At 52.0% G+C, this 18751-nt stretch overlaps 1 protein-coding gene across 2 annotated transcripts in view; it reads right to left on the reverse strand.

The window, feature by feature from the left end:
- Window positions 1–11437, reverse strand: part of LOC135422899 (syntaxin-binding protein 4-like) — a 39079-nt gene extending 27642 nt beyond the window's left edge. The window contains exons 1-5 of one of the 2 annotated variants that reach the window (XM_064672472.1): window positions 11024–11432; window positions 9341–9414; window positions 3818–3913; window positions 2913–2982; window positions 1765–1839 (exon numbers count right to left, since the gene is read on the reverse strand). In XM_064672472.1, the coding sequence (XP_064528542.1) occupies window positions 1765–1839; window positions 2913–2982; window positions 3818–3913; window positions 9341–9414; window positions 11024–11070 (362 nt within the window). In that variant the 5' untranslated portion in view covers window positions 11071–11432. Of the gene's footprint in view, window positions 1–1764; window positions 1840–2912; window positions 2983–3817; window positions 3914–9340; window positions 9415–11023 lie in introns of both variants that reach the window. The other variant, XM_064672473.1, reaches the window with a different exon arrangement.
- Window positions 11438–18751: the final 7314 nt, after the last annotated feature.

Here is an 18751-nt window from a genome sequence, read left to right on the forward strand (position 1 = left end):
CAGAGAGCAGAAAAATCCTTCCCCCTGTTCCCACAGCCCTTAATCCTGGAGATATGTATTCGTGTATTAAACAGTTTGTGAGATGATTATGTAAGTGAAATCTCTGCAAATCTTTTTTAAAAAAAATAAATAAACTGATTACTTTCCCCCCTCTCCCTCTGGCTAACCTTTTGCAGATTTAACAGATAACCAACAGCAAACGGAGGCCGAATAAATTGCTTAAAGTTTCCTTGCCCTGCCGGGCTCCCCCGGCTCCGGGCAGGGCGACTGGGGACTGCGGCAGCTGCAGGGGGAGCCGGAGCCGCCGGCACAGCCACGCGTGCGTATGCTCGGAGAACATCTGCTGCAGTTTAGGGGATTAGGAACCACAGCGAGATGCCCGAACAGCTCGGAACAGAGCAGGGCGAAGGCAGAAAACCTGCTCGGGGGGCTCTGGCTGAGAAATGAAGTGTTTGCTGCAGCAAGTGCTGCTGCTGAGGGATGGATGCTCCTGCTGGGAGGGGTGGGATCCTGTCGCCCAGGATCCTGTCACTTCCCAGGGGAAGTGCTGTGGTACAGAACTGCATCCTGAGCATCCTTACTGAGACCAGAGGTGACCTGCCTGCTTCACCCTGCACTTCCTCAGCAGCTGCTGAAGGACTTGCACTTAATAGAATAATTGGAGATGTTATTTCCAGTGGAAGAGGGTGGGTAAAAAGCAGCCCGTCATTAATAGCAAATAATTCTTTCACCAGTGTATTGCTGTGTCAGAATTAGTCTCACCTCTGTCATTACAGCACTCTCACTCTCCTGTCAAGGCAGGAACTCTCCACAGTGGCTGATGGATAAGGAACGAATCCATCACCTCCACCCTAATGGGATGTGGGTACATGGAGCAGGTGCCTCTGTAACCTCCAGTCACCCACAGATGGTGCAAAGCCCTGGTCCAGCAGCCTGTGGGCCCACGGCCACGCTCTGCTGAAACCCACCCTCATTTCTGTGGCTCCTGGTGCACCTCAGCTTTCCAGACCTGTGTTTCTATTCCAGGGAGAGGATGTGCCACCACATTGTGCCAGATCTTCCAGGCAATGCAAGGAAAGACCCTGCTGATCCTATATGTTGGTTCCCACAGCTCTGCCCTCTCTCTTGGGACCATCATTGTCCCACACAGCCTAAATCCAGCCAAGACAAGACTGAACTCTTTCCTTCTCCTTTTGAATCATCCAAGCCCCTCCAGAAAAAGTAAAGTTTTCCAGGGAGTGGCAAGGGGAGAAGAATCCTCTGGACAAGGAAGACCTTAACGTGTCCAATTGGAAAGGAAAAGGAAGATCCTGCTGTACCTGTATATCTTCATCCAAAGCTCTGAAGGACATGATAAACCACAGGCAGCTCATCACCACACAGCAGAGCTGGGGGAGCTGTGCCACCCTACAGCCAAGGCTGGAGCTGCCCTGGTCCTCCCTGGGAAAAGGCCTGTGGAAATCTGCTCAGCTGTGGAATGTCCCACACACCCGGCACGGTCAGGGCTGGAGCTGGGAGCCACCAGCTTTGCTTCCCTTCCAGTTACAGCTCCATTGTGTTCCCACCAGCACAGAGTTACCAAAGACACTGGGCCATCTCAGTGGCCACCTCAGCCTCCACACCAGGGCACTCTGGCTGTGGTGCCAGCGAGTGCCACGATGCCCCTGCCCGGTGTGACACCACCCCCTCACCACTCCTCACCCCCCTCACCCCCCTCACCCCCCTCACCTCCCTCACCTCCCTCACCCCCCTCACCCCCCTCACCTGGCGTCGTCGTCGCGGGCGATGAGAAGCCGCATGTGGCTGGTGGCCGACGCCGTCCTCAGGATGTCCACGGCCCTGGAAAACACGGACACAGCCCGTGGCTGGCTCACAGCACTGCCCTCCGAGCTCCCCCAGCCTCACAGCAGAGCTTGTGTAAACTGGGCAGAGACCCGTGGCCTGGGCAAGCCCTGTCAGCAGCTGAGTGACCAGTTCCAGCTGGATGCCCGTGGAACAGACATGTTCCCTGTTCTGGCTGTGGGGCCAGAGAGCAGCCAGCTCACATCCCGATTTTCCCACTTCTGCAATAAATGAGAAGTCCCTGATAACAAAACTCAGGGGATGCCCATGGTGGTGAGCAAACACCTCCCAGCACACCCACGGCAGGGGCTTGGAACGAGATGGTCTTTAAGGTCCCTGCCAACTCAAACCATTCCAGGATTCTATAATCCCCTCCCTGTGGAAGTTTCCATCTCAGGGACAGCCCCTTTCTGGTTCAAAATACAGGTATTCCCATGGGAGCCAGAACAGTGTGCTGGGGCCAGGCACAGCCTCCCACAGCCACAGAGGCATCCTCAGGGACTTCCACCATCAACCCAGCTGCTTTGGGGCTCTGGGAGCAGGACAAGCTCCTTATGGTGCTTCCCAAGATCCATCCAGCACACCCTGCAGGTATTTAAGGCAGACAGTGGCCTAGCCCCATGCTTAGTGGGAAAGGGGAGCCCCAAGAGGGTTGTTGCTCCTCTGGAGCCGTTAATTATTTTCTTGGTGGGGAGCTGAGGGGCTGGACTGTGGCTCCACAGGGAATCCCCCACACAGAGCAGCACTGTCAGGCTTAGGCTCCAGCTAACCTTCTGTGCTGGGAGCTGCAGGGCTGGCTGGGAAACTGGAGCAGATGGAGTGGGGGTGCCAGGAGCTGTGTAAAACCCCAGTATTTGGGGGAAATGTCTGAATATCTCACAAATACTGTTTGGGTTCACCGGTCTATTTTCATATCAAATCTTTTTGGACTGAGAATTCCCAACTGGGCTCTTGGGAACAGCACAGACAGAGTGATTCCCTGGTGTCCTCCATGCAACCCTCAGCCTAAGCCACTTCCCAGAATTACACAAAAACAACAGGAATGCCACATTTCCATTTGGATATGGTACCTCTCACTCGTAACTCCAATTAGGGAATCTCCATTGACCTCCAGGATCTGGTCTCCTGGCTGCAGGCGCCCTAGAAAAGAAAACTAATGGATAGAAACTCCAGAAAGTACAGCTTGGAGGGACTGGGAGAGGCTGGGCAGATCCTGCCTTTGCCCAGAGACAGGATGAAAAATGCATTGGTCCTTCCGGAGGTGCTCGTCCAACCTGTTTTTCAGGATGTCCAGAGATGAAGTTTCTGCAACCTCCCAGAGCAACCTGTGCCAATGTCCCAGCACTTCCTCTGCTCCAGGAAGTTACGAAAGTAAATTCCAAAAAATGCAATGAAGCTTTTACTTAATTCAGTTTGAGGTCACATAGTTCAGTTGGAGGTCAGGTAGAAAACCATGACTGGCACTTCCACCTGTTCTGGATTTATTTTCCTTTATTGGATGGAAAAATGATGTAACATTTGGAAAAAAACCCATATCTTTTTGGCTTAAGTTCTAACAGGTGAACTCTGCAGACCCCTAATACCTACTTATTTGAACATATTCAGAATTAAATCAGTGACCCAGAGCAGAGCTGAATTTGCAAAGTATCTCAGGTCATTTTGGGGCTACAGGCAGTGAGTGGCAGGTGGGGAAGGACAGGCAGCCAAGTGAAGTTCTGCTGTGGCAGAGATGGGAACAGCTTTAGAGACATGAAGCAATTGTACATGTGCTGAGAAGCCAATCCAAGACTGCCACTGAGTGTTAGAACAACTGCCACGCTAAAAAAATACTCCCACTACTGGAAAAACTCTGAGGAAGCACCTGAAATGTCCCACATTTCCCACTGAAATATCTAATATGGCAATGTGCAAAATAAATACACTGGATTGGGGCTATTTCCAGACTCTGTGGTGCTCTGCACTGTGTTTAACTCACCATCTGCATAAGCAACACCCCCTGGAAGGATCCTCTTGACATAAACTCCATATTCTTCTCCAGTGAGTTCCTTGATGCCACCAATGACCTTAATACCTGGAGGGAAAGCAGAGTCCATACAAAAGGAGGAGAATCAGTTTCCATGGGCAGTCTCAAAGGGATGCAGCCTCAACCCGAAGTTCACAGAATCATGGAATAGTTTGAGTTGGAAGGGACCTTAAAGATCATCCCGTTCCACCCCCTGCCACAGGCAGGGACACCTTCCACTAGCCCAGGTTGCTCCAAGGCCCGTCCAACCTGGCCTTGGACACTTCCAGGGATGGGGCAGCCACAGCTTCTCTGGGCAACCTGTGCCAGGGCCTCACCACCCTCACAGTCAACAATTCCTTCCCAATATCCCATCTAACCTTCCCCTCTGGCAGTGGGAAGCCATTCCCCCTTGTCCTGTCTCTCCAGGCCCTTGTCCCCAGTCCCTCTCCAGCTCTCCTGGAGCCCCTTTAGGCCCTGGAAGGGGCTCTCAGATCTCCCTGGAGCCTTCTCTTCTCCAGGTGAACCTCCCCAGCTCTCCCAGCCTGGCTCCAGAGCAGAGGGGCTCCAGCTCTTGGAGCATCTTCTTGGCCTCCTCTGGACTCTCTCCAGAAGCTCCAAATCCATCAGTGACAGGAAAGAATCTGCTTCTGCTGTGGATGCCTCAGCCTGTGCTCATTTCTCTGATAAGAACTGTCATACAAAACATTCCTGGTGACAAGGAGTTTCTGCAGGGGACCCACTTCCAGGTGCAACATCTGGACAAGCCCCAGGTTCACTGGGGTGGTTGGGACACCCCCACTGCCCACCCTCCTGCCAGGCCCCAGCACCATCTCCACCACAGTCTTTGATGCTGCCACTGATGGCAGAGCTGAACATCAGGAGCAGCCACTTTTATCAGTGTTTGGACCCAGAAGGAGCCAAACTCCCAGAGGCAGGAACCCAGGCACAGAGATGACCCAGTTGCTGCTCTGAACCCCCTCATTGCAGCAGCACAGCTCAGGTGCCCTGTGGCACTTTGGCAAAGGGCTCCTGCTCCACACGGCCACCCCTCCAGCCACGGGACCTTTCCCTGCTGGAGAGCATAAGCTGGCTGGCAGGAAAAGGTCCAAGAGACTTATTTATCCAGGGCTCATTAAGTCCTACTTCGAAGATCCAGGCTGTGGACAGAAGGATTAAAAAGCCTGGCTTTAATTAACAAATCTCCCCTGAGAGCCGCCGGTCAGGCACTTTGCTGCTCTGGCCAGGAGGGCAGGCTGGGGACAGGCTGTGCCACGGAGAGAGGCACTGCCAGTGCCAGCCCAGCCTCACCCTCCAGCTGCTGCCCGGGTTGATGGGCTGCCCCGAGCCTTGGTGAGGTCCTGGGTGCACAGAGTGACCCTGTGCAAGAAATTCCTGCCCCCGGGGAGCAGAGCACAGCTGCTCCCCCAGACAAGAGACCCCCTTCTGAAACAGGCAGGAGGGGAGAGGAGCAGACCCTGGATTGGGATTATTCAGGACACAGAACTATTTCCATCCCTGTTTCCTTTCCTTTTTTAACCCAGGCTCTGCTTTAAGGCCCCTCACAGTTTCCATCTGTCTCTAGGGAAAGATCTAGTCTCTTAAATCACCTTTATATTAGAATTAGATTATTACAGTTTTTCAGTTCGTTCCTATGTGCACCAATTGCTGCTTTTCCCAGGCTCAAAACCCCAGCTCTGTCTGAGTGCTGAGTTTATTCTCTGGGCTTAATGCATTAACCAGGCACCTGTGAGGAGCTGTTTTACTGATGGAACAGGGAACTCACAGCAGAACACCTCAAGAATAGGCACTAATTTTGTTCTCCATTGCATTTTAAAAGAAATTCACTCAAATTGGAAATATTGCCCAAAAGAAGTATCTCCAAGCAACACAAGCCTCCCCAAGGCAGGGGGAGCAGGTCAGACACCTGTAAACCAGCACAGAGAGGAGATGCTGCAGCCCCAAAGCTCAGGGAAAGAAGGTAAAACCTGCTTATTGGCCAGGATGCTCGGCTGGAAAACTTCTCCCCTCCCAATGGGACCAGAGTGGCTGCTGCTGGGCTTTGCAGAGACACCTTGGCTGCAGGGTCACACTTGGAATGGGTTTGGGAAACCCCTGGCACTGGGGGTCCTGCAGAGGCAAAGTCCCATCTCCCCTGGATGGGGAGAACACTGGAAGTCCAGCCTAAGCCAAGGTGAGGACTCAAGAAGTCATCCCACGTCTTTCTTCACATCAGAACACGAAGTAATTGTGAATGATGAGGCACATTGGACAAATTGTGTAAAAAATCTGCATCTGTGGAGGCTCAGCCTCAGCATCTCCCAGCAGCCCACGGGACCTGCGTGTGAGTGGCACCTCTGCCGAGGCATCAGATCAATAATGACTCATTTTCCTTTTGTGTCTGCAAATCAATTGTAATAATGCCTTAATATAGCTGAAGTATCTACAAATCCTCCTTTATCCCCAACGATGTCATGAGAAAATCCGATCTTGTTATTAAAATCGGTGATTACTCACAGTATTGCTGCAGACACACTCAAACTTCGATGGGGGGAGGGAAAAATCCCTGGTTTTTAACTCCCTTGTTGGGAAAGCAGCTGGGTGCTGCCAAGCTCTGCCCACGCTGCCCTCCCACCCATCACCTCGCCAAGGAGGTGCTGTGGGTGCCAGTCCTGCCCCCTAAAATGCACTGAAGGGTCCCCACCAGGGCAGGAGGTCTCACCCCTTCCAGAGCTCAGACCAAGCCAGGGGACAGCCCAGGACTGATGGCAGCAAACCCGAATCATCGAGGATTTTGGTGGCAGCACCCTGGGAGTATATTTTCTTATCCATTTTATTAACACTTACTTCAATCAAAATTTCTGTTTGGGACCCAGTGTAGGTAAATAACAGCTCTCTAATTGTCACAGCATCAAAGTCCTGGTATAATGCTTATTAAGTCATACTTAGGGCCAGATAATCTAGCCTATTTTGGATCCCTCTATTTAATCTTTCCTTTCTGGCAAAGGTCCTGGAGTTGGTGCCCATGTCCCCAGTATTTTCTCTTTTGCAAAATAAAGTTTGACAGGAAAACTCCAGATGAACTTACTGACCGAGGTGGTGTTTTCTTTAGACTCTGAACGATCCTATAAGTTTCTTAAAGACCCTCAAGCTTCTCTGGTGCCTCTAATCCCGCTCCCACTAATGCCATAGTTGCAGTTCTCAGGCTATAATCTCACCTGCTCCCAGCTCCCTATTCCACAGGTCAGGGGGTGTCCTGGCTAATCTGGTTGTTTAGCCCAACTGGGATCATCTCTGGAGCATCCTGACCCCACCGGCTGCTGCATGGAGAGGCCACTCTGTGCCTAAGCCAGCAATGTTCAATTACATTTCCCTTAATCCCTCTGTTGATCTTGTGGCCCTGGCCAGCTTTTTCTGTCTGGAGGAAGGGACAGATTGGAGGTGAATCACTCACTGCCCTGTCCTAAGAAGATGAAGGTCAAGATAATGAGATCTCAGTGTTTCTGAGAAATGCTTCTTAATCAGCACTTCCCTTTGATGGCTATTCCGTAATTCGAGGTGCAGGTTTTAGGAGCTGCCAGTAACCCCTTTGAACTTCTGCTGAAGTTCACATGTGGGTTTCTACCTAAAGCCACAGAGCAACAGACCCGGGGCCAAACGCTGACCTGCCACGCCAGCACCGAGCGGGTGATGCTGCTCTAGAGGAACTCTGCTGGAACGACACCTGCATCTAACCAGGAAACTCATGAATGAGCTTTTCTCCCAAAAAAACCCCATACTCTGAGCAATTACACCTACAGCAGACATGGGGATCCTGCAAGCACCACTTGGTCCTCAGCAGAGAGTGATGGTTAAGCTGCCAGAGGGGAAGGTTAGATGGGGTACTGGGGAGAAGTTCTTTGCTCAGAGGATGGTGAGGCCCTGGCACAGGTTGCCCAGAGAAGCTGTGGCTGCCCCATCCCTGGAAGTGTCCAAGGTCAGGTTGGACAGGGCTTGGATTCACCTGGGCTAGTGGAAGGTGTCCCTGCCCATGGCAGGGGGTGGAACGAGATGAGCTCTAAGGTCCCTTCCAACCAAACCAATCTGTGATTTCTGGGGGATGATCCCTTGTCTTGGGTGTTTCAAGCCTCACAGAAGAGGATGAAGTCAGGTGATGATGGCATTAGGAAATCCACATTGTTACACCTTCCTGCAGCACATCACAAGATGCTGTAGAGGGTCTGCAAGAGCCTGCAAAGACCCTCTGGCCACTAACTGGGGGAAAGGAGAGCAGCTGGAGCATGTGAAGTGGCTCACAGTGGCTGCCACATCTGTGCACTCCTTCCAGAGGTCAGGCTTTCCTGGGTCTCCTCCTTCAACAAGCTAATCTAACCCAGCAGTTAAAATCTCATAAACTCAACCAAATCCACCTCTGGAGATTAAAATATCATATTCACCGAGAAAAGACATTTTCCTGAGCTCCTGTGAACCTCATGAACCTCGTGACCAAGGGAAGAGTCAGCAAAGCCGTTTCTCCATGGCAGAAAGTCCCGTTAGCCCAGAGCTGGAAACAGCCAATAATTAATCTATCATTAATCTCAGGGCTCAGGAAACCTGAACTTGTTTCTCTGGTGAGTCTGGCTTCTCAGGAAGGGTCCCCAAATGGTCACAGAGACCTCACAGAGGGGCCAGCAGCTGCTCTGCAGGAGGATGGGCTGCACTCACAACTGAGTTATGGGGGACACTGCAAGGTGGACCCCAAGAAACCCTGATGCAGGATAACAGATTTTTATAAAGCCCATGGCAAAGCACCAGTATTTATGCTGCTGGATATATAGAAGACAGATGAGATGCTTTGTTGGATCCCTTTGGGATGAGTGGCATGTACCTGGGACTTTCTCATGTTCTGCTGGATAGAACCTTCTCTTTTCCTTTCTCTTACATGCTTTGATGTTCAGAGCACTGTGGAAGGACATCTGACTCACTGGGTGCTCATAACCTTAACCTGTGGGCCAAACTTTCCCAAAATAACTCATACAGCCCAGTCCCCAGGAGAGCTACAGCACCTTGCATTGTCCATTGGGGTGATTTCTGGTGGGGGAAAGTCTGCAGCAGGACAGGGGCAGGTGACTGGGAAGTGCTGGGGATTCTATTTATTTATTTATACATTTATTTATTTATTTAATATAATTTTTAATTTATTTAATTCAGGAAATCCTGTAAAGCCTTTCCCCCCCGTCCTGCTCAAGGTTGGGGCTCTGGTCCTGGGCTCCTGCACAGCTCTCAGCACTTTGGCTGCTCACCATTAACATGGAACTAACTGGGATTTTGATATGATTTTAACATCCCAGCTGCAAAACGTGCCATCAGGTGCTTGGCACAGGCAGGCACAGGAACCATAACTTTGGTGAGATATCAGACTGTCACATGGGGAGGCACATCACAACACAGGGACCAAGGGGATGCTGGAGCTACCCCAGCCCACCCCAGTGTCCCTGCTGGAGGGTCTGCACTCACCCAGCCCGTTTGCACAGTCATAGAAGTCAAAGCAGTGCACGGTTCGGTCCATCCCGTATGGTCCCATGAGTGTCCTGGGAGAGAGAAGAGGAGCATCTTTCTGTCACAGGCTAAAATAAACAGATGCACAAGCACCCAACCAACACACACAGGCACATCCTCCCCACCTCCCCGGACCTGGCCTAACACCACTGCAGACACGCAGGGTGAGGGCCACGGCCCCACGTTACACCCACACTGTGGCAAAATCAACCCCCTTCTGCCCCCCCGGAGTTCACACAGATAAATGAGAGAATATGTGCAGGGCTGGACATCATCCTCCCCACCCAGCAAATCTGATAGACCTGTCTGTGATTCATTACCTCAGATTATCGGGGCTGGACAGCTGTCCAGCTCCCGGAAAATGAGATCAGAGCTCGGACCAATGTTCTGGGAATAAACCAGTTTCACAAATACAGGCAGCCTGGAATGAAGACAGCCAGGCACAATCTGCTCCTGAGGGTTTTTTAATGTGGGCAGGGGGTCTGGAAAAGGGGGATGCAAGATCTGCTGAGCCGCTTCAAGTCCCTGCCTGGCCGAGTGCAGGGTGGGAGCTTCTCATCACAAGCCAGAGATCGTACACCTGAGATTCCCCTGAGCCAAGAAACTCTCCCAAACACCCCACAGTCTCCCCCCAACACCATCAGGCAAGGGGGGTGTCCCAAATGAATGACCTCAAAAACCACCAGTCCCACTCTGCCCCAATTGGGGATGTCAGACTCTAAACCCAGGACCACTGATGCTTCTCCTCCTTGGGTGGCCCGTGGTGGTCACCCCCATGAGGATGGTGAGCTTTGACCTGAGAAACCCAGAGCCAGACAAGCCAGGTGGGAAACCAGGGCTGAGTGGCTCCCAGAACACTCCCTAGGGTTTAAGTTGCAAGAGAAAAGGTGGTTCCAAATGAATATCAGGTCCCAGATCTGAACACAGATGAGGAGGAACAAAGCCATGGGAAACAACAGGCTCCTCCGAGTCCAGCGGGATGCAGGATAAGAATCAACTGTGAGGACTTTTCTTCTCAGGAGTCCAAAATAAATCCCAAAATATCAAGCTATTCTGCAAAGCCAGTAACACCCACCTCTAAGATTCGGACTGGAAGCTTTTTCTCCCTGTTAAAACAATGCCCCTCCTTGATATTCTTGCACTGTTTCACGTATTCAAGACCGAACAAACCACTGGACACATCTGGCTGTCAGAAAATGGAGCTTGAAGACATCCCAGGAAGCCAGAGCAGCCCTGGGCCCAGGCTGGTTCAAGTAACCACCCAGGATTTTCAGAGTACTTTGAGTAAATCACCAAGGAAATTCCCCCAGGGGTGAACAGAAATAGCTCAGACCGGGCTGGGACGCGACACACGGGCAGCAGTTCGGCGGAGCAGATGCCTCCTTGATACGATCAACTCTGATCCCCGACGGGTGCGCGGACAGGGAGCAGCAGCAGCAGCTTTGCTAACGCCAGAGAGGCACAGACCCAACCCCAGGGGCTGGGGACAGCGCCCTTGGCTCCTTCTGCTGCGCACACGCCACCCCTGCCACCCCACCCTGCTCCTGGAGAGCCACAGCACAGGAACCTTGGCTAGAGGTGGCCACGGGCCCCCCAGGGCTGCCACTCCCTCCCCACTCCTGCCCCGGCTGGGGGGATTACCTGCTGATGATGATGGCTCCCTTGTAAAGGACAGAGACCGCGGGCATCTTGCTGGCGGCGGCAGCCCAGCCCTGCCAGGCACCAGCCGCTCGGATTTGGCAGGAATCCGTTAAAGTGATGGGGAAAAAAAATGGGAAAAAAAGGGGGAGGTCGGAGGGGGTCACGTGGTCTCCCCGTATGCATGTTAATTCCACCCAACATTAACACAGATCAGCTAAAAACATCCCCAACTTTAGATTAAAGCTTACGCAAGCCAAAGCCAACGCGGCCCATCGTGAGCGCCTTCCCACAGCGGGGCAGGAGCTCGGCTGCCCCCCAGCAGGGCTGGCCCCTTCCTCGTTAGCACAACGGGCTAATTATCGGGGTGCATTGGATGGAACGCCCCCCCAGGGATGGAGGGCAGCGTTCGGTGCAGGACATGTGTGCTCAGCATCCCTAAAGGATTAAAATCCGTAGCAAAGCTTTGGAAGTAATAACAGAATGTAGCACTTAGGGGTTTAGGGTTGTTGTTGATTTTTCTTTTTTTTTTTTTTAGCATCTTTTCCAGCCCACAGCATTTCCTTCTTGCTGCAAAGCAAGTTCAGCTGTTCCACTGTCTGCTGGGAGGTCAGAATCATGATTTGCCTTTGAACAGCCTCTTCCACCTCAATCCTGATGCACATCATCCAGGTAGAGAAGCAGGACCCCCACTTTGTGGGATGTGGGGATGGAGGGATGAAAAAAGACTATTCAAGGTTGGCCAGCGAGCAAGGACGGACCTACAACAATCCACCTCAGGGCTTGGCAGGAGCAGGGCTGTGATCTTGGTGGAAAAGATCTGGTGATCTTTCCTGAGAAGAGAAATCATCTGGAAACATGCTCCCCTGGAGCTGCAGGAGGACAGGGATCCTGCATCCCAACCAGCTCTGGGGGACATCTAAGGTCACAGGAAAGCTCTCAGCCCTGACTCCATCAACAGTGTCCTCCTTGTGCTGTTCCCACACCATCTCTGCAGGCTCCTGGCCAGGCCCCATTAGTGGCACTTGACCTCGTTAGCTGAGCATCATCAGATGTGGACGTGCTTGCTTGGGACTGCAGACCCTTTGCCAAATAATTCCTTGACTCTGATGCTGTTGGATGGTACTTTTCCCATGTGTGAACAACCAGTTTTATCAGCAGGAGCCCCCCCGATGGCCGTGTGAAGCCTCACAAGTGCAAGGTGCTTCAAAAGAGTGAAAAATGGGAAAAGTTCTCCTCCACTTTAATTAAATGCCATTTTTTAAAAAATGGCATTCAGATGAAATATTAAAAATCTGAGCAGACTAAACCTTTAGATGACCGAAACTTACCTAAAAAATTATGTCAGCTAGACATCAAACATAGACACGTCTGGCAATACATTACACATTACACCCCACCACAGCAAGACGTGGCCACACCTAGTCCATGTCCACATCAAGGCTTTGGCCAAACCAGGCTAAGCCTGGGCCCATGTCCCAGACTGTTGGTTCAGCCTTCACTGCACCAAGAGCCTCAAAACCTGCTCGTCCTCACAGTGACCCAAGGTCAGGGAGATGCTCTTTCTCCTGCCATCCTGTAGACAATGACCGGGACATGGAGAGCCAAAAATTAAGGGAGGAGAGTCCAACACCTGCTGACCTCCAGTTCTGGAGAAAGTGACTCGTTCAAGGCTCACCAGGAGGTTTTGAGCCAGAACACAGACACGAATTCATCCCTGGGGTGTGGTGACCTTCCATCCGTGCCTGTTCTGCGGGGAGCTGCTCCACACCAGGGCACAGCTCCTCAAGGGGCAGGAGTGTCCTGGCACCACACCCAACTTGGAGTGCCCTTTTTGGGCAGCTAAGCTGTGAATGGATGCCCAAGCAGCCCTCACCCACCAGCCTCCAGCCACTTACACTAATGATCACACTCTAGATCCCCTAATGCACCAATAACCACCCTGGTCACAGTAAGAGACAATTTCCATCCCATGACCAAATACAACATACAGCCTTCTGAGGTCCTTTGAGGCTCTCCTGATGCATGGTCACATAATTATGCCTTTGATTCATGGGCCAGAGTCTTGGCTGGAATAAATCAGGGCTGCTGAAGGCAAGGGATAACACAAGCCCTGGCACAGGTTGCCCAGAGAAGCTGTGGCTGCCCCATCCCTGGAAGTGTCCAAGGCCAGGTTGGACGGGGCTTGGAGCAACCTGGTCCAGTGGCCCATGGCAGGGGGTGGAACTGGTTGGGCTTTAAGGTCCCTCCCAGCCAAACCATTCTGTGGTAAGGTGACCTCTTTGCCCAGCATCAGAGGTGCTGCAGGAGAGCTGACTGGAGCCAGGCCAGCCCAACCCAAAACATGCAGGAAAATGGGAAAATTTCCCTGCCTGGCAATTCAGTAATTCACCCACCATGATTTCTGCATCTCAGGGAACAATTTCCACACTCAGCATCAAGCAGATGTGTCTGACTGGGGTCTGGGTGCTCAGCACCTTCCACATCAAGTCCCTCAGCAGACCAACCACGGGCTTCCCCATCCTTCCCATGTGCCAGTGCTTCACACCATCCGGGCGGGATGTTCCAACAAACCACAGGTTTGACCATGAGGTGGTAAAGTAAATGAAAATGGAATCCAAGAGGCCCTCAGGGAAGAGGAGCAGTGCTCAGTGTCCAAGTTTATCTCCAAACACACAGATCCTCGATTGCTTCCTCCAAAACACAGTCTGACCCCAAAAGCATCAGATGCTGGTGCTGCTCCTGCTGATTAATGTCTGTCTTACTAGAGAAAGTTTCAGCAAAAATGTTTCACAAGATTTTCAGAGTTTTAAAACCCAGAATCACATTCAGAAAGGGTTTATAACCTGCCCAAGGGTCCCAGTCCTGCTCTGTGTAACCAGTGTTGAAGGCAAACGTCCCTCTGGCAAAGGGGATGTGTCACCTGCTCAAGCTCTTTACGGAGCTGGGACCCAGCTGAGTAACTCAGGAAATCCAGGATTCTAACTCAGGAAACCACCAATGTGAGACTTTACATTCTTGAATAAATGAGAGAATGGAAGGACTGTGAATTAAGTACAAACTAACCCCCTGGGGCTGGACAGCAAATAAACATGTACTCTACTTGTGTGTCCACTTTTTCATTGACTGATAGAAAAATTAGGAAAACTCATTGAACCCATTGAAAAATGGATTTTTTTTCACAATGGAAAAGTTATTTTTGCTAGAAAAATATATTTTTAATAGACAAAGTTGAGAGAAACTGTGTCAGTCAGCTTTACTTAACACTACCATGTATAAGCAGAGCTGGGAAACTGTAAGTGGAATCAAAACAAGGCTTAGAGCAGAAGCAGAGTTTAAAAATGCTGACAGCAGAACATAGCACAAGTCAGGTGCATTTCCAATACATTTTTCTGAGAGATCATAAAGGGCAAAGTGTGGGAGAGTGAAACTGGGAGCGCTGGGGAGAGGCCCAGGAACCACTGCCAAGAGGAAGCTGGTGGAGAAGGTGGTGGTGATGTATTTGGCTTCCAGAGAGAAAAGAGTTGAAGAGGATGGCTGAAATGAGCACAACCAATAGTAAAGTTGTTTCTTCTCATAATTCAAGTCTCCCTTTGTCCTTCCTACACAGATGAGAAGCAAACAGTGCTGGGAACAGCTGGACTGTGAGGGTAGGGGATGGGTTTAAAATCATTGGAAGTGTTGGCATCACATGATCAACATGTGCAGCAGACAAGGCAGAATTATGTGGGAGGATGTCACTCAAGGCTCATCTCTTGTGCAACGTACTTCCATTTGAAATTCAGGGGTTCCCTGAGTGCTCTCCCCAGCCAAACAGCCCTTTGCATCCTGTCTGCTCAGGTGGGGTCACCTCCAGGTCATGTTAAGGCCATACAAGCAAGGAACAGAGCCATGAGTCTCCTCAGGTATTCCAGCCCCAACATCCAGGCTAAAACCCAGGGACCAGGTGTGGGGAGCAGCCGAGCCCAGGTATGGCCAGACCCCGTGGGGATGCCCAGCCTGGCCAGGTCCCACAGGGAGCACCCCTGAGTGGACCAGGAGATTAGGCCAGGACCAAATCACCCCAAACAGAGGGTGGATCCCGGGCAGGATCCTGAGCTCGGTGAAGCAGCAGCACAAGGGTGCCAGGACGGGGTGGGAAGGATGTGCTGACAGCAGCATCACCCAGCCCACAGGGAGCCTCAGAGCACGGCTGAGCAGGGAACGGGGTCCAAGTAGGTTTGCGTGGGAGGGCATTAGAAGTGGAAAGACATCCTGCAGTGGCAGCGAGGTCTGTCTGAGGGCTTTCGGCTCCGGAAAGCGGCATTAAGGAGGTTGGGGGTGGGAGGGTTCACCTCGGCAGGGCACTGTGTCACAGTCTCTGCCCACGTCCCACCAGGAGCTACAGAGGGAGCCAAGGGCTGCCCAGGCAGCGTCGGGAACATTGGATCGTTATTAAGTGAGTTCATTTCGTGACAAAACAAAATTAGCGTGGGGTGCAGAGGCATTTCCACCCGATTAGAAGAGAGAAAAATGCAACTGTGCTGCTTGCAAGATCAGCTACAGAGCACTGGGAATCAATCAAAAAATAAATCAGCTGCTCTGGAGCTGGGAAGGAGTCGGAGTCACAGTGCACCCACACAGTGTTTCCACAATTCTACCCGTGGAGTCACTTCAGATGAGCTCTTGAGATCAGAGACGTTCACAAACAAGTCTGAACAGAAGAGAGAACAAACAATAAGGTTGGAAGGAACCTCAGGGAGCATCTGGTCCAACCTTTCTTGTCAAAAGCATGTCTAGATAAGACAGCCCAGCACCCTGCCCAGCTAAATCTTGAAAGTATCCAGTGTTGGGGGATCCACCACTTCCCTGGGGAGATGATTCCAATGGCTTATTGTTTGCACTGTGACAAGTTCGCCTCTTGCATCCAACTGTAATCTCCCCAGGAATCACCTGTACCCAAACAAAACCATGCTGCTGAAATTCCTGGTGAAGGCAGCAGGCAGGTCCTGTGGGGAGCACCCAAGGACAGGCAGCTCCATGCTCCCATCCCTGCCCTCAGCATCAGCTGAGGTGGGCAGAGGGGTGGCAGCAGGTGAAGTGATGCTGCCAGCCCTGGGTGGGCAGCACTGCTCCTCCAAGCCTGAGGTCTTTCCTCAGGAAACCTCGTGTGGTGAAACCTCAGCCCCAGGAGCAGGGCTGCCAACAGTCACACCTCGATGTCCACACACCCGACAGGCACCTTCCTCCTCCCATCCAGACCCCGGTTCTCCCTCAGTCCCTTCCTCTGAGCCCCCTCCAGCTGCAGAGGTCAGACGGTGGCTTCTGGAAGCGTTTTTCCCTCCCTACTCCTTCTGGTGGTGGATCACCCCTCACTCCCACCTGAGTCAAGCTCATTAGTTTGAAGATGGAGAGATGAGGAGTTTTTAATGCCGAGGCAGTTTTCCAGTGCTCGCTCCCTTCTCCTGCTGAAGGAAGACGTCTCCACCTGAGGCTGGATGTATCTCCTCACTCCTCAGAAAGGAAGGCCCCTTCTCCCAGACATCTGCCCCATGAACCAGCACCACCAGGCCACCAAGACCATGGAGATGCCATCTCTCACTGCTGGCCAGGTTTTTCCATTCTTCCACCCCTTTTATCATCCTCCTCTAAACTTTATCCCCAATATCCTTCTCAGTGGATTTATTCAGCATGAGGGATTCATCCCAATGAACCTTTGCTGTCTGAAAGTCAGGTCTTTGCTGCCCATCACCTACACCCTGGTGGGGACAGGGGCTCATCCCACCTGAAAATTTTGCATCAAGTCAACAGAGGTGGAGCACTTTCTGGAGGTGTTTCTTGCCCAGGATGAAGACAGTCAATCCATGAGCACCTGCCTGGCAGAGCTGCTCTCCAAGACTTCTGGGGCTTGGAGAGGTTAAACCATAACAAGGGGGTACAGGTATTTTCCCATGGACATCCACAGGCAGCTCTTCCTGTGCTGCTCCAAAAGGTTTTGGTTGAGGAAAAGGCAAAAAGGACCTCTTCAATTAGCCTGTCTCACAGTAATTAGGAAGAGAGGCTGTTTCAAGTGGAAGAGAGGTCAGGTTTGGTCTGCCAGAGGTTTTAGGCAAAGGTGTTTATTCCAGAGGCCTGTATGTAGCCGAGATAAGTGTCCCCCATCCAGCCCAGCCCTCGGATGTACCCACTTGAGATGGGGATTAACACAATTTAAATACAATCACATGGGAAAGCTCACACAGGGTCCTCCATTTTCACCCCAAGGAAAGGAAGACCAAAGTGTTGTCACATCTCTCACACAAGGAAGCCTTCCTCCCTCCTCCTCCTCCTCCTCACCCTCCCATGAGGCAGCCAATCTGTTGCTCTGCTTGGGGCTGGTGCTGTGGCTCCAGTTTAGGTGTCAACTGCAGTGAAGGGTTAACAGGATTATAAACCTCCCTGCGTTCCTAAATCCCCTGGGCTGTGGGATTGGACTGGTTATAAACTTATTAACAGGGGACGGTGGCTGGTGGGGGCTGTGGAACCTGCTCTGCAGGGTGGGCCACTGGTCTGTCCACCCCAGATTAATTGGGGAAAACATGGGAATGATGGCAGGAAACTCATCCAAGTAAATCCATAAAAATAAAGATGGAAAGAAAGAGGCAGGGGAAATGGCTGGGTACAGAAAGATGGGAAAACAACATAATTTGGGGAAAGATTTCAGAACATGCTGCCGAGGTGGGAGCACAGCTCTTGAGAAGAGCTTTGACCCATCTTTGAGCTGCAAACATCCCCGTGCTCAAATCCAGACCCTGGCACAAGCCATAAACATGCAGCAATAACAATGCCAAGAGGACTGGGGGAAGTGCCAGGACAGTCTTGCACTCAGCCATGCCTGGTGAGGGGCTGGCACCAGATCCACACCCACCTGGGGCACACACAGCATGGTGCAGCCATGAGACCTGCCCAGCAGCCATGGGCACCCTTGGGGCTGTTTTACTTCCTTCTGGGTCTGGCAAAGCTCCTGCACAAAAGCCACCACTACAAAACTTGCTTAGAGCCTCCAGCTCCTCTTCTCTGAAGGAGAGAAGCTGCACAGGAAAGCCCTGTGGGGACACACAGGCATCGCCACTGGAGAAAACTGGGGATGAGGGATGAGCCGCTGGTCCAGCCGTGCGCTGATGCTGCCGGGTGAGGTCCTGCTAATGGCTCATGTTTATTTATTAAATTCCTATTTCAAACTCCAAAATTAATCTTTTAATCAGCGGCAGAGTGGGGTTGTGCTTATCGGAGTGCTGGGAGGTGTTATCTCCCCTCCATCTGCTCACCACCCTGCGCCGTGTCCCGACGGAGCCGGCAGACGGCCGGACACCGGCCGGCGCATCTGGCAGCCACCACATGTGGGGGCTGGTCCTCCGGCACAAAGCTGACCATCCCCCTCCATCCTCACAGAGCACATCCCAGCAGACAAAGCTGAGGAAGGGTTCAAGCCAAAACTCCAGTGTTTGAGCAGATTTTTGAGGTAGAAAACAGGTTTCGAAAGGGCAGGGCAGTGGAGTTTAGCAGCCCCGTGGAGCCAGGGATGCCCATGGGACCCCAATGAGGTGACAGCGCTGCTGGGCAGGGGTGTAGCTCTGTCTGCTCCCATACACACACCACAGCCCCATAACACCAGCACCCACGTGGCAGCACTCCCCAAAACACAGCCCACGAGGTCACACCTGTCCTGCACTACCTCCTTCTGACCAGCAACACATTCTGCCTTTTCTGCAC

The sequence above is a fragment of the Pseudopipra pipra genome, chromosome 16 (genome assembly GCF_036250125.1).
Source record: "Pseudopipra pipra isolate bDixPip1 chromosome 16, bDixPip1.hap1, whole genome shotgun sequence".
Lineage (NCBI taxonomy): Eukaryota > Metazoa > Chordata > Aves > Passeriformes > Pipridae > Pseudopipra > Pseudopipra pipra.